This window comes from Cricetulus griseus (assembly GCF_003668045.3).
Source record: "Cricetulus griseus strain 17A/GY chromosome 1 unlocalized genomic scaffold, alternate assembly CriGri-PICRH-1.0 chr1_0, whole genome shotgun sequence".
Classification (NCBI taxonomy): Eukaryota; Metazoa; Chordata; class Mammalia; order Rodentia; family Cricetidae; genus Cricetulus; species Cricetulus griseus.
The window spans coordinates 263,476,014-263,491,979 of record NW_023276806.1 but is presented as its reverse complement, the minus strand read 5'-3'; the positions used below and the strand labels follow the sequence as shown (position 1 = coordinate 263,491,979).

Below are 15,966 nucleotides of genomic sequence, written 5' to 3'. Positions count from 1 at the left end.
CGGGGTGGAAACAGGTGGCCATGGTGGCCTGAAGCCTCGCCTCATCCTCCCAGGCCCTGGGACAGTGATGCAGAGGGTGTCTTGTCACGAGCTAGAAGTACACTGTTTGGCATACACCCATGCCTCTATAGCTTGTAGTTTATTAAATTCTCCTTGTGTTTCCTACCACAGTGTGCTAGCATCTTTCTGTGGGGCCCGACTCACAAGATTCAGACGTTTCTCTGCCAGTCAACAGTATTGTCTTAATATGTCTGTGTGACATATTAAAACCCATACCATTGGCTGAGTATGTTATAAGCAGTAAATTGATTTATGCTTCTGGTGGCTTATTTGCACAACACCTCACCCACCCCTGCTCAGACTCTCCCACCAAGCCTTACCCCAAGCATAGCCTGTTCCCCAAGTATGCACAGTGTTTCCTTAGCCAATCAGCAGTGGTGAATCAAGCTCCATAGTGACCAGAACATCCCCTGGTGTCCTGGTTGTTTGTTTCTACCTTCCTAGTTCTGTTATGAGTCACAGGGATTCAGCCACAGCACTGCAGCCTGGGAGGGGGCGGGGGGAAGAGATCATTCCCAGATGAGCTTAATTTTCCAGAGGAACCCAGAGTGCCTTAAGCTAGAACTATGGTCACCTAACACCTAGGTAGCTGGACAAAGAGGTAGACAGGATTGGTTATATTTATATAGTCACACAACTCATTCTGTGTATCTCTCTGTCTCTACCCCCTCCTGTGTGTGGTGTGTGGTGTATGTGTGTGTATGTGTGTGTGTGTGTTTGAGACAGATAGACTGACCCATTATGTGATCTAGGACAGCCTCAAACTAAAAATTCCCCCATCTCTGCCTCCCGAGTGCTGGGATTTACAGGCATGGAGCATACTAATTATTCAGGAGTTTCTACAGCCTACAATCCTCCCAGTTATTAATCCCCCAAACCACACAAGACTCACCAAGGAATGTGACCCCATAAAAGTGCAGGCTGGGAACAATAAATAGTTCTGTCCACACATAGTCCTAGGCCCTGTGAGACAGTAGCATGTTGGCAAGGAAGTCTAGGTGGAGGCAGACCATAAAGAGAACCCGGCAACACCCGGCAACACGGAAGGCGTGAGGGTTGGGGCTGGGAGTTTTCAGCTTAGGGAGCCCCTCCTCTGAATAAGAAGTGAGTCTGAATGGGCCTGGGCTGGCTTCAGACACTGCCCTGAGACAGCCCCCCCCCCCAGGCTCCCAGGGCTCCTCTGCCATCTGCTATGGCCTCACATGTCACTTCCCATATGTTAGGCCTTCCCCAGAGAAAAGCTGATGGGCAGACAGAAGTACAGCCATCACATTGCCTCCATCCATGCCATACAGGTCCTTCGTTTCCTCCCTGTAGTCCAATGCATCAGTGGCATTCAGAGCCACCAGCTCTCTGTCTGAACCTGTGCCCCAGATGGATGCAGCTTCCTAGGCTGTTGTGGGAAGGCTTTCTACTCAGCCTGCCTACTCCTAGCCTTCTGGGACATATAATAGGGGTTGGATCTAGGAGGCAAAGCAGACCTGAGGCTCCTTCCCATACCAGGGGAGGCATCCCTGACCTATAGGTGTTCTGGGCCTCCGATGATGCAAAGCAGAAACCTGGACCACCTTACTGGCCATCCACTCACTAACAGGTTCATTGCACTCTGCCCTTCTCCTGGCAAAGGCTGCAGAAAACAGTCAGGAGATTGCACTGGCGTGGCTTCAGAAGAGTCATCAATAATTGATCCTGCAGAAGGTGGGTGGAGCTGCTGCTAATGAAAGTCTTGCTCAGTCATTGGGAACCTCTGCCATCAGCTCCAGAGAAGACCCACTGCCTGCTTGGCAAGGGTACCCTACTGAGATCCCTGCTGCCTACTGTAGGCCAGGGATTTGTAAAGAAGGCTTTCTACTCAGCCTGCCTACTCCTAGCCTTCTGGGACATATAATAGGGGTTGGATCTAGGAGGCAAAGCAGACCTGAGGCTCCTTGGAGGAGGTCCACCAGCCAAGCACTGTTCAGCACAGCATGAACAAATAGGTCTAGAGAACTACAGTATTGATGCTGTTGTCTCCATCTCCCTGAAGATGACAGATGACATGATGGATAACATAGCCACATCCACTTAAAAGAGAGCCTTCCTCCTGCCTCTAGCAGGGATGGAGATAGGTCTAGGTCAGCAACTTCTCCTATGTGCACAGCTGCCACGGACCTGTTTTTAACTACACTGTCCAACTCTCCCATCAAAAATATCAAGCACCCCCCCACTCCTCTGCTTACTGCATGGACTGACACAGTAGCTGCTGGGGAGGACTTAAATGTAAATTCACTGAAGTTCAATTAAACATTCCGTTCTTTGATAAGCTGAGTGCTTGGATCCACAGGGAGAGACAGGGTGGTGGGCACACAGACAGACAGTAGAACATATAGTATGGTGGGGAGTTCCAGACCATGCAGGTTGAGACCCATTTGGTGCTGGCCAACCTATGACCTCAGCTCCTGCTCCACACACTGACCTCATCTCCAAACTTAGCTGTTTCTCAAATAGCTACATCCTCGAAGCCGCCTCCTTGTCTGTCTGTTCTGTTGTAGCACTAGCCCATTGCCCAGTTGTCACCTGTTCAGACTTGCCTTTCCCCCAGTCTCATTCTTTGATGACTCTTTCTGTCTCTTTCAATGTCTCTGTCTCTCTCTATCCCCCCCCCCTCTCTCTCTCTCACACACACACACACACACATACACATCTCCCTGGGATGTGCCTCTTCTGGGCCACACAAATATCCCAATTTGACCACTACTTGCTGCCAGTCTGAATGCTTGCAGAGTTAAGATCTTGTGGGAACACACAGTGGGTGAGGAGCCAGATTGTAACGTGCTGTAGTATGTGTGGACCCTATGTGTCCTCTTATAATGTTCTCTTAGAGGAGGACAGATGATGAGAAAGCTCCATAGGAAAAGGAAGGGAGGGAGAGAGCTGTCCTGTGCAGAAGAGGACCAGAAACTTTGTGTTAGCACTCCTTCAGGAGGTCCCGAGGACAGAGGAAAATCCCCGGGGCTGGAAAAGGCTGTCTGAGTGGGGAAGAAAAGCCACTATCTGCATGTGTCCTTATACTCAACAAGCAATTAGCTCTATCAAGAGACAGAGCCTGCAAAGCCCAATAAACAGCTCCGAGCCTTAAAAGCAAATTTATTTATTTATACAATATTAAAAGCAACCATGCTGGCACATAAGCGTAGACTCAGCTACCTCAGGAGGCTGAAGCAAGAAGTGGGTCACTTGAGTTAAGTATGGGCCCTCATCTCAAGATAAATGAACAGTTGAGTAAAGAGAAAAAAATTTTCAAGTATAGAGCTGGCTCAGTGGAAGAGTGGTTGCCTAGCATGCACGAGATCCTGGGTTCAAACTCCCAGCATCCCATTCACCCAAAGCTCTAAATATTTTAAAAAATATTTAAAATAGAGTTGAGTTGGAGTCTGAACCGGAGAGCTACCATACTGATGGGTGATGCTACCTTCCTCCATTAAAGTACCTCTTCCTGTCCCACACATTAATGGTTATATGGGCCTTAACCAGCCCACTGGAACTGAATGATCAAATCAACAAGGGAAAAAGATTTTGTCCTTTTTTTCAGATGGCCAGGAAATAGGATTCCAGAGGCCTGAGTTCTCATCTTGCCTGGCCCACTTATTGAATGACTCCATCAGATCATTACAGGCGGCAGCTAGTATTGATTGTGACCCTGTGAGGTCACGACTTTTTTTTTTTTTTTTTTGGTCGAGCGTTGGGGATTGATCCAATGGGCTTGCCAAATAAGACCTCTTAAGACCTCTTCCATTGTGCCCCCCCCACCCCCCAGCTAGCAGCAAGCTTTTTAACATTCATTTTAAAGGTGGGTCTGCTGAAGAAAAGAACATTGTTCACTAGTGTGCTTCTGGGATGTCTGTCGCGATGCCCGGCAAAGTCAGGTCACCAGCAAAACTGTTTCTTTCTCAGCAATTACGTTGTTGACTGCCTGCCTGCTGGGCCAGAGAAGGGTGAGGTAGGTGGGGAATGAGGGAAACGAGACGGAAAGAGGTCTGCAGAGGGCAGCAGCGAGCTGCACAGCATTCTGAGCTGGGCTCCAAAGGCTCGCCAGCCCGGCCGACGTTCATAGACTAAACCCCGTGGGTGCAGAAAACAACTATAGAAAACAACTATAGATTAGGACGAAAGTGAGTTCCAGGGAAAGAGAGAGAATCACTGAGACCACACGGTCTATGTAAGGAGCCCCTGCTAATCTAGCCGCTGGTCCTGGGCTCCATTTCGGGGGGGGAAAAAAAAAGACGTTTACAACCAAGGAAATAAAGGCTTGTGGAGGCAGGTGCTCTGGTTTTATCTCAATTCTCGGGAAACTGAGGCACGGAGAGGAAAAGCGGTCAGAACTCAGGTTTTTCTTCAGTTGCCAAATTCTGCTTCCTTTCACCTCACCCGGCACGCTGGCCTGGATTTCCTTTTGTATAGAGGAGACTCCCTCCAGAGAGTGTGTCTGCTACGTGCCTCGGATCCCAAAGCTTCTCTGGGAAGCATCAAAGGTTTCCTAACTTCCACTCAGCTCCGAGGCTAGGAAAGAGGTTTGTGATCCCTCCAGAGAAAGAGAGAGACCACGAAAAATACTACACTGGAGGTCAAAAAAGTCAGGACTCGGGGAGGAAGATGCCTTGCATGAGCTGAGGGAGAGACATTCCTATTTATCACCCAGTGTAAGGAGTCCCGTGACAACTGTGTGGCCATTGTTAAGCTTTACCACCCACCTCGGGATCTCCAACACCAGCAGCTTGCTGGCTGGCACACGGGCCGTTGGCATGGGTGACCCAGCCTGGCCTGGCCCTGGCTGTCTCACTGGGTGGCCTTCCCCAGTAGATTTCTCTGTCGTTTGGACCCTGCTGGGTCTTTCCCTGCCTGGTGCGGCCACCACCGAGATTGGTCGGTAGCCTGGCAGTGCAGAAATGAGGAACCAGGTATTTCTCTGTCCGAGGTGTGAAGAACTAGTCAGGGCCTCCGTCGTGGAGGGATCGCTCGGAATCCCCCGATCTGGGGTGCCCTTGTGTCCAGAGTGGGATTAGACCGGGTAGCCGCCGTCCTGGTCCGTTGCAAGGATCCTGCGCTCTTCCCGTGGCGCGGCCCCTTTAAGAGGCGCGCCCGGCCCCATCAGTCGCTCCGCGGCCACCGCCCCCCGGTCCTCCCCTTCCTGCGGCGTTGAGTGCGGGCCGGGGCGGGAGTGAGTGCGGGCGAGAGCTGGCTGGGCTGGTCGCAGCGCCTGCCAGGAAGGCTGCGGGGCTGCGGGGCGGTGCGGGAACCGGAGGCGAGGAGCACGCGGGTTGTGGTCGTGAGCCCGCGGCGGCCCTGCTCCGCGGAGGAAGGCTCCCGCCGCCGCGCGCGCCGCGGAGCCCCGCACACAATAGCGGCGTGCGCAACCCCGCGCCCTTCCCCCGCCCGCTCGCCCTCCCGCCGCGCGCGCGCCCCCGCCCCCCACCCCCCGCCGCCACCGCCGAGCCGCCGGCGAGCAGCCCGCCTCACCTGCGGCCCCGGGGGGCGGGCATTGTTCACCGCCGCGCCGCCACCGCCACCGCCACCGCGGGGCCATGGGAGCCGCCGTGCGCCCCGGGCCGGGCCCGGTGGGAATGCCGCGCCGCCGCTGAGACGGGCTCCAGCGTGCAGCCCGGCTGCGCAGGTGAGCCGGCCGCGCCATGGTGGACTCCGTGGGCTTCGCCGAGGCGTGGAGGGCGCAGTTCCCGGACTCGGAGCCGCCGCGCATGGAACTGCGCTCGGTGGGTGACATCGAGCAGGAGCTGGAGCGCTGCAAGGCCTCCATCAGGCGCTTGGAGCAGGAGGTGAACCAGGAGCGCTTCCGCATGATCTACCTGCAGACGCTGCTGGCCAAGGAGAAGAAGAGCTACGACCGGCAGCGCTGGGGCTTCCGGCGCGCAGCGCAGCCCCCGGACGGCGCCGCCGAGCCCCGAGCTCCCGCCCCGCGCCCGCCGCCCGCTCCCGCCGACGGCGCTGACCCGGCGCCCGCCGTCGAGGAGTCCGAGGCGCGGCCGGACGGAGAAGGGTCACCGGGGAAGGCACGCCCGCCGCCCGCCGCCCGCAGGCCAGCGGCCGCAGCGCCGGCGGAGCGGGACGAGCGAGGGCCCCCCACCAGCGTGGCGGCACTCAGATCGAACTTCGAGAAGATCCGCAAGGGACCTGCCCAGCCCGGCTCTGGCGACGCTGAGAAGCCCTTCTACGTGAACGTCGAGTTTCACCACGAGCGCGGCCTGGTGAAGGTCAACGACAAAGAGGTGTCGGACCGGATCAGTTCTCTAGGCAGCCAGGCCATGCAAATGGAGCGCAAGAAGTCCCAGCAGAGCGCCGGGCAGGGTCTGGGTGAAGCGCCCAGACCCCACTACCGAGGACGCACCTCGGAGAGCAGCTGCGGCCTCGACGGTGACTACGAGGATGCGGAGTTGAATCCCCGCTTCCTGAAGGACAACCTCATCAACGCCAACGGCGGCAACAGGCCCCCTTGGCCGCCCCTGGAGTACCAACCCTACCAGAGCATCTACGTCGGAGGTATGATGGTGGAAGGGGACGGCAAGGGCCCGCTCCTGCGAAGCCAGAGCACTTCAGAGCAGGAGAAGCGCCTCACCTGGCCCCGCAGGTCCTACTCCCCCCGGAGTTTTGAGGACAGCGGAGGTGGTTACACCCCGGACTGCAGCTCCAATGAGAACCTCACTTCCAGCGAGGAGGACTTTTCCTCTGGCCAGTCCAGCCGCGTGTCACCCAGCCCCACCACCTACCGTATGTTCAGGGACAAGAGCCGCTCACCCTCGCAGAATTCGCAGCAGTCCTTTGACAGCAGCAGCCCCCCGACGCCACAGTGCCAGAAACGGCACCGGCAGTGCCAGGTTGTGGTGTCTGAGGCTACCATCGTAGGGGTCCGCAAGACCGGGCAGATCTGGCCCAGTGATGGGGACAGCACCTTCCAGGGGGATGCAGGTGAGTGCCTGTGTGGGCATCCTTGAACCTGCTCCGCACTCAAGGTTGGCATGGGGGAAGTGGGTACTTTTTGAAAGGCATGATTTCCAAGTGCTTATGTGTTTCTTTGGTCCTGCGCCTGAACTAACTCCCCTCCCTTTCCTCCTCAAGGCTAATGGGATGGGGGCGGGGGAAATATGGAGGAATGGCTGGTGACTTACTCTCTTGGTTCTAGATCTAGAGCAGGTAGGTTTTGCTGAAGTATTGGCAGAGAGTCGCCCTGTGCCCTCTCTCCATACTGGGCAAAAAAAAAAAAAAAAGTCAGAGCCATCTCTGCCACCTAGATCAGCTCCTTTGAGTGGAGTGTCAGCTGTGCTTGGATAGCTCCTGCCACCTGGTTGTTCTGATCCTGGAGTGGTTACATGACACGTTAGAGGAACTCAAGATGTGCAAGCTGCCTCAAGGTCTTAGATGTGTCAGGTTCACTTGCTAGCAGGTGAGAGCAGATGAAGATAGGAAGGAAGGAAGTCAGAAGCAAGTGGGGTGAATTCTGACTCAGTGGGCCACTGAAAATCAATAGGGTGGAGATTTTATGTGGGGCTAATCCCACACCATCCTAACCTGTGTGTCTTTGATTTGTCTCACCCACCGTTACTCACCCTCAGACTCCTCCTTCTTCCACCGCCATTGGATTTTGGCTGTCTGTCTTTCTCTTTTGTGGTGCTGGGACTCAAACCCTGTGCCTTGAACATGTGAGCCATGCTACACCAGTAAGTCTACACCTACACCCTGAAGTCTGAGCCACATCTCCAGGCCCCATCTTCTTTTCCAGTCCTCCAGTGTGACCTTGACTCCTGGTTTTCCCAAGGTTGAGCACCCAACAGGTTCCTAATCCATGGTCTGACCCCAGCGATAAGATGAAACAATAACTTGTTTGCCACACTCAGGTACTGTTGACTATGTGAGGTAATGGGACTAGGTTTTGAGATCTAGGCAGAGTCTTCAGTTGGATAAGGGAGGGGTGCAAGCACCCATGGAATCTGGGGGTGTACAGCTGTCAGGAATCTCTTGGAGTCCTTACCTCTGTTGGGCTGATCTGGTCTTTTGCTTCAGTGATTTTTTTTTTTTTCTTTCTGCTGATGGAGTTGCACGTGCTTCATTTGCCAGAATCCTCTTGAAAAAGTGAGGCTATTTTTGGCTGTGTTAAGCTGCCTTTTTAAGCTCAGCACTCTGTCCTGTTTAGGTACCTCCAATTGCTGCTCTTCCGTGTACATCTGGGTTGATGGCAGTGTGTAGCTGGACCTATCTGCCTGTACCCTGGTTCAGCTGCATTCCTTGTCTCTAGTGCAGGGATGAGAAGCTATGGGAGTCAGAAGTTTGCTATGTAGGTATATCAATCAGCTCCTTCCAGGTCTGGAGGCTTGCCCAGTGATGACGGGGCACCAGCCATGTCCAGCCAGCTGTTTTCGAGTTGAACTTGCTTGAGCTGGCCTTCAGTGCTATGATGGTTGGGGATGTTATTAATTAAGAAGAGCATGAGAAGCTTTCATGGAGACCTGCAGTCTGGTACTCTTTTACTGGTAGGGAACTCTGAGTTTCCAGAAAGTTGAGTCTAGCCTGTCCTATACCTACCATAGAAATGGCCATGTTGCCCTCCACATAATCAGACCCTAGTGCAAGTCAGATAGGTAAAAGTAGGAATGAGACCCGAGAGACACACAGGTTAGTTTTCTCAGGAAGTGGCTCAGAAGTTATTTTTATATTTCAGAACTTTCTGATTCTTTCTTTGACTATCTTAGAGGCCCACATTCTCTCTTATTTTTCCCCAAAACATTATTTTGTGCCTTTTTGAGATAAGGTCTCCTTGTGAAGTCCTGTCTAGCTTAAAACTTGCTATGTAAGCTACTGGTTGCTTTCAGTGTGCAGTGAGCTACTGCCTCCCAAGTGCTGGGTTTACAAGCATGCACCACCGTACCTGTCTCCCTCAGACTTCCTTCTTTCTTTTTTCTTTTTCTTCTCTTTTGAGCCAGGGTCTTACTATGTTGCCCTGGCTGCCCTGGAACTGGCTTTGTAGACCAGGCTAGCCACTCAGTCACAAAGATCCACCTGTATCCTCCTCCGAAGTGCTGGGATTAAAAGCGTGTACCAACATGGATAGTGTCCTCAGACTTTTTTTAAATGATTAAGGTTGAACAGCATCATCTAAAAGGGTTGAGATGTGGCTTAATGGTGGTTCAGTCTCCAGTACCACAGTGAACAACAATCAAGTCATAAACTGGAGTGCTTGAAAGCAATATTTACATTTTTAAAGTTATCAGAGCATTTTGAGGTGTATAGCAAAAATGAATGGGAAGTTTACAGACTTCCCCAAAACCCCCCATGCCTCCACACCTACCTCCCCTGTTAGCAACATTCCCCCACTAAAGGGGTACATTTGTGACAGTTCATAAACCAACATGGAAACATCTTTATCACCAGCAGTGCATAGTTGATCTTAGGGCTCTGTCTTAGTGTTGTGCACTGTATGAGTTTAGTTCTTTTTGGCTGTAACATGCTCAGCTGTTGTAGCCCAAAGAAGGTTTAAACTGTGCTGAACACTCTTCACTGTCCTCTGTGGGAGGTTGAAAAGGGCCCCTGTCACTGCTCAGCCGTCTGTCTCTGTTGAGGCTACTAAGTGATTAGATGGCTGTGGGACCTACTGGAACAATAAGGAAAATTACAGTGTGTGTATGTATGGGTTGGGGAAGGTCATGCTAATGCTCTGTCAAGGCAGGCTCAGTGGCCCAGCTCTTGTAATTTCTGAGTCCCTTCAGATGAGTTGCAAGGGACATTACGGGAAGGAGCTGAAACCATCACACAGTGCTCTGTGCTGGGCACCTTGACATGGTGTTTCATGTAGATCCCTTGAGAGCTCTTCCATCACCTGGTGGTGGGCTGTCCACAAGGATGCAACCAAGAAGTAGCAAGGATGAAGTCCTTGGGTGTGTGAATACAGAGCTCCAAGCCTTCTGGCTCATGGTACCGGGTTCTACTTCCTCCTGGTACCCAGTACATCTACCTGAAAGTCATAACTGGGTGTGTTTGGGGTCCTTGTGTAGCTACACCTGTGGAGGTGCAAACAGACAGCCATGGGCCCTTTTCTAATGCCGAGCCCTTTTCTTGGTCCTGTGTAGGCCACAGAGAAGAAGACATGGCCTTTGCCATCCGGAAGCTTAGGAGTTAAGAGTGGGTGCAAACATCCATGTTTAGATGGAAATGAGATCAGAGATGCAGCCTTCTTGGTAGAATGGCAACCAAAGGTGTGGGGAGCTATCTGTTCAAGATTGGAGGTTTCTGTCTTCGCCTGGTCCCACAGCCCCTTTGGCCCCAAAGAAGCAGACAGACGCTATATTAATTATTAAACTGTTGGCCGATGGCTAGGGCTCCTTACTGGCTACATCTCTCTTAATTATTACCCCATCACTACTAATCTATGTATTTCTACATGGTCTTATCTTAACACCTGGCGTGTCCTATCTTCCCTGTCTTTACATGGTGACTCTTGGGGCCTCTCTCTCCTCTCTCCCCAGCATTCTAGTCCCACCTATTTTCCTGTCTCTACTGGCCAATCAGTGTTTTATTCATCAACCAATAAGAGAAGCGTATATACAGAAGGACATCCCCCATCAAGTGGCAATGAAAGATTGGAGTCCCAAGCCCACCTCCGGTGACTCTGGAGTTTGTGTGTGTTTGGGAGGGGACAGTATTGAGACAGAGTCTCACTACATAGCTAGCCTTGGCTGGCTTTGAACTCCTGAACTTCCTCCTCCCTCTACCTCTCGTGTGCTAGAATTAAAGATTTGGTTTTAAACTAAAAAAAAAAAAATACATATATAAAATCTGCCATTTTATTGAAGGAGGCTGAGGTAGGATTGTAAGTTTGAGGGCAACTTGAGTTACATAGAGAGAGCTTATCTCAAAAAAAAAAAATTTTTTTTTTCAAGAAGTAGAAATGGAAAGCATTTTCCAAAGTGAAAGCAATGCCAAGAATGGAAGTGAGCTGGAGAGCCAAGGAAAAAGCATGTACTGGGAGCAGGAATCTTTGTTAGTTTGAGAAAGGCCTCACTGTGTAGCCGTGACTGGCTGGGTATAGGCAATGAAGAGCAGGCTGGCCTCAAACTCGGAGAGCTGCCTGCTTTTGCCTCCCGGATGCTGGATTAAGATGTGCAGCACCAGAAATTTCCTAAAGCTAAGAAACACAAAATACTTACTTTCTGGACCTCCTCTGGCCATTTTTAGGCTTGCAGTTCTGCGACAGCCAGTGCATTCATATTGTACACCTGTCACCATCACAGAAACTTTGGCCCCGATAGACAGCACATTGCGGTCCCATTGTCTGCTTTCTGTTTCTATGAAGTTGAAGGTCCTAGGGTTCTCACATTGGTACAGTCACACAGTGTTTATGTTTTCATGACTGGCTCATTTCTCTTAAGTGTAGTGTTCCTTGGTGTTTACCCCCCTTATAGCAGGGACTCAAGTTGTTTTTTCTATCTATGTATTTCTTTATTTGATTTGATTTAAGGTCTTCTTACCATGTTGCTCAGTCGTGTTCCCTCAGCCTCTCAAGTAGCCGGTACTATTGGTGTACCACACCATGCAAGGTCTTTCCTTCCTTTATATCTGGGAAGTATGTGATTTAAACCTCTACCCCCTTGCTCTCCATAACCTGTTGGAGGTGTGCCCCTTGGGTCCCCACCCCGCTCCCTGGGGTTCCAGCCCAGGGCTTTTCATGCTAAGTCCCTCCTTTCCTGTCAAGCTGCTTCTAACCTGAACTGAGGGTCCTGTGTTTCAATGTGGTTCTCAGTGATTTGTCATCTTTTTAGTTGAGCATCTTCATTTACTCTTTGGATTTTTGTATTGGTGCCAGAGTGCCCAACCCCTGTGTTGTCTTTTTCTTGGGTGACTGACTGGAAGATAGGTAACTGGTTTGAGTGAGTAACTATGGACAATCAGCCTTCACACTGGCCTTTTGATGGCTCAGTCATGGTCTCTTTAGACCAGAGCCCTGCTAGCTGCCTCTGACTTGAGTGCAGGCTTCCCCTGAGCAGAGGTAGAGGTGGGTGATCCAACAGGTCTGTGTAACATTCTAAAATCACCCTCTGGCTGTGGCAGGATGGGGAGTTTAGAACAGAATGAAATATTCTGAGACTTTTCATTAAAAGAGCCCATAGGGTTGTTAAGCTGAGTGGGACACTGTGATTCTCTTTTGGCTAATTTGTTGCTTTTGGCTTTAGGACATGTCTTGGTCCTCATTGGTTGAGAGTCCTGTGACTGACTGGGGCCTGTGTGTGTGTGACTGCTGCTTCCACCAGGACAAGTCCAGGTAGCCAGTCTGCTGAACCTACTTGGGATCAAGCAGTGTTAGTCAGCCCAGGCTGTCACTTCCTCCTGTGGGTTGAGAGAGAGGCTTGTGTACAGAAGAAACCAACAGGTATCTGAAAAGTGTTCTCAGGTCATTAAGTAACAGGTCCAAGTTTGGGTTAAGGCCAATGGTTTTTGTATCGAGGCTTGGGGTGATGGTGTGCTAATTTTAAACCTCTGGGAGGAGTTCATCCTGGCTGAAACACAACCACTTAGCTTCAAGGAAGTTGTTTTTCTTTGAAAAAAAATGTAGTAATTTTCATTGAAATGTGTTGTTGTAAAGTGCTTATTAATTTTAGAGGTCGAGCCCAAGGACATGGTGTGTGCTAGGTAAGAGTGCTGTCACCAAGCAGATTCCTGTTCTGTCCAGTAGCATCTTGTACAACCAGCACCAGCACGCAGTTCTGCAGTACTCTTAGGGGGTGGAAGTCTGGGACTGACCCAGGGCCCTGCTAAGCTCAGTCAGGCTCTACCCCTGAGCCATACCTCTGGTCCTGTAGCTATTTAAATAATTCTTTCTTCTCCTTACCACCAGTTCCTGGCAGCCCGGAGTCCACCTTTTGTCCCTGGGGATTTGCTTATCCTAGATATCTTATGTAAATGGAATCCTATGCTATTTTTCCAGTGTCTAGTGTACTTAGTTTAAGTATGGCTTTAAAATTCCCCGGGGCGGCATTCTCACCCTTAACTCCCTAGCCGCTGGACCTTAACAGGTGTGTTTTCTTTAGGAAAACACCTGTTAGTGGTGGTGTCTTCCTGGTTCCCTGGCTTTCACACCCACAGTCTCAAAGTGGCCCAGTGTATTAGTCAGCTAGCACTATTACGTAACAAATACCCCAGGCAGGGGTAGATAAAACAGCAAAAATGTGTTTTCTCACACTGCTGGAGGCTGATGTGAGTAAGGCAGTGAAAGAATTCCCTCAGAGGCCTGTCTTCTTGGTGTGCAGTTGCCACCTTTTAAATGCCTTTTCGAATGGTATTTCTTTCTGGCAACTGTGCATGTCCAAATTTCTCCTTCTTAGAAAGACATTAGTCAGTTGGGATTAAGACCATTGAAATGACCCCATAGTTTTTGCTTTGTTTTGTTTGTTTTTTGTTGTTTTTCGAGACAGGGTTTCTCTGTATTGTTTTGGAACCTGCCCTGGAACTCGCTCTTGGAGGCTGGCCTCGAACTCACAGAGATATGCCTGCCTCTGCCTCCCAAGTGCTGGAATCAAAGGCGTGCGCCTTTTTTTTAATGTTGTCGAGATCATATATTGTAACACGAATTCTAATTGGTTTTAATAATAAAAACTTGGAGTCAGCTATCAGGGATGAAAACTGAAGGATAAGAGAAGCAGAAGAGTCAACAACTAGAGTTCTTACCTCTACCAGTGCTCAGACCGAACCTCAGACTGACTGCAGTCTCTGTGAAACCTCAGACAACTTTGAGCTCCTGTCTCCTCCTGCCTTATATTCCTCTCTCCACCAAGCCATATCACTCCTGTCCCCACCTCCCTAATGATGGGATTAAAGATCCCAAGTGCTGGGATCACCTTTGTGTGAGCTCTGTTTCTCTTTTAGACTGGATAGAGTTCGTGTAGCCCAGGGTGGCCTTGAACTAACACATCTGTCTGCTTCTGTTTCCTGAGTGTTGGCATTAAAGGCGTGTGCCACCACTGCCTGGCCTCTATTGCAAACGAGTGTGGCTAGCTCTGCACTCTGACCTGCAGGCAAGCTTTATGTGTTAGATCATAAACGAAATATCACCACATATATAATTACAACATTTTCTCCCCTCCCCCTCCTCCCTCCAAACCTTACCTTGTACCCCCTACCCTGCTCTCTTTCAAACTCATTTCAATCTCTTTAATGAGGGTGTGTGTTTGTGTGTGTGTGTGTGTGTGTATGTGTGTATTGCTAAATACATACAACCTGCTTAGTTTATATAATGTTACGTGTAAGTATGTTTTCAGGGCTGCCCATTTGGTATTGGATAATCAGTTGTGTGCTCATCCCTGAGAAGACTATTTCTCTTGCTCTTAGCATTGTTTAGTTGCCTGTTGTTCTTTATCTGGGGTTCAACCCCTCTGATTTCTCCCTCCCCCTCCCCCAACCATGTTAGCATGTCCAGTGTTGTTGCCCTTGCTCAGCTCATGTTTAGGCAGCCATGTTGGTGAGACTTTATGGGCATAGCCTCTGACATTTCTAGGAGACACAATTTCCCAACCTTCTGATCCTCTGGCTCATAGAATCTTTCCATCCTCTCTTGTGCCGTGTTCTCTGAACCTTAGATGCAGGAACTGTAATGCAGACCTATTGGTTGAGACTGAGCCCCATGACTCTTATTTTGATTGGTTACAGTTTTCTATAAAGCTGTCTGTCTGATGGAAAAAGAACTTTCCTTGGTGAAGGGTGAGGACTAGACCTTGGAGAAGGGCTAATTTACTTAATGTACTAATTTCTTAAAAGTCATAGTCTAAGGAACTGAGGTCATACAAAATGTGTGAGGTGCAGGGCCGAAATCTGCAAAAGAAAGAGGTAAATGGTGCTCAGACTGGTTTTCAGTAGCTGTGTTATAGGACGAATTTGATTAAAGCATGCAGGCCTGGGGATTAGCTCAGATGGTAGAGCATTTGGAGGCTGTGGGCTCAGTCTCCAGTACCACATCAACCAGTCATGCCTGTTATGTCAGTGCTCAGAAAGTGGAGGCAGGAGGGTTAGGAATTCAAGACATTTTTGACTACCTACCAAGTTCAGCCTGTCTCAGAGAGAGAGAAGGAGAGAGAGAGAGAGAGAGAGAGAGAGAGAGAGAGAGAGAGAGAGAGGCAGAGAGAGAGAGGCAGAGAGAGAGGGACAGAGAGAAGGAAAGAGAAAGAAAGAGAGAGAGGAAGGAAGAGAGAAAGAAAGGAAGAAAGAAAAAGAAAGAAAGAAAGAAAGAAAGAAAGAAAGAAAGAAAGAAAGAAAGAAAGAAAGAGCTTTGTGTAGTATTAGGCAGCGGGTGGCGTGAGTCATCACTGAGCTAAGACACCAGGGGAGCCACAAGCTAATGCTTCATTCAGTTAGTGAGTTGGTGACCAGATCGGGCCATCGCTGAGGTCCTCTGTTGATCTATAGTTTTCTCTTCTTTCTCCTTCTCTGTCTGTTTTTCTGGGGGTTTTTGTCATTGTTTGAGACAGGGTCTTACTCTCTATATCCTAAGCTGGCCAGTGCTTTACCACTGATCTGTATTATCCCTAAAATTACTGTTTTTTATTTTTAGAAACAGTAACTTTATTATAAGCTTTGACGCTTCTGAGGACCCAGTGAGGCCCCAGATCCTCCTGCCTCTACCTCTGCCTCTTCAGCACCGGGATTACAAGCTTGAGCCACCACACTCACTCCTTGATGTGGGTGCCAGGGAATGAACTAAGGTTCTCATGCTTGCAAAGCAAGTACTTAATTGACTGAGCCATCTCCGTAGCCCCCCAAATTACTATTAACACAGCCTTCTCATACTTCTCCATCTGTCCTAATTCATACTTTTTCCAAGGCAGCCACTCTTCCCTATTCAATAACTCAAGGATATTATTTCTTGAACATCAGGTACAT

The 15,966-nt window shown here is 50.1% G+C and overlaps 1 protein-coding gene across 1 annotated transcript in view; it reads left to right on the top strand.

Moving 5' to 3' along the window:
- The first annotated feature begins 5,535 nt into the window (after positions 1-5,535).
- Bcr (BCR activator of RhoGEF and GTPase) overlaps positions 5,536-15,966 on the top strand; it is a 121,301-nt gene continuing 110,870 nt past the window's right edge. The window contains exon 1 of the mRNA XM_027394197.2: positions 5,536-7,017. Coding sequence (XP_027249998.1) covers positions 5,727-7,017 — 1,291 coding nt within the window. The 5' untranslated portion in view covers positions 5,536-5,726. The remainder of the gene's footprint in view (positions 7,018-15,966) is intronic.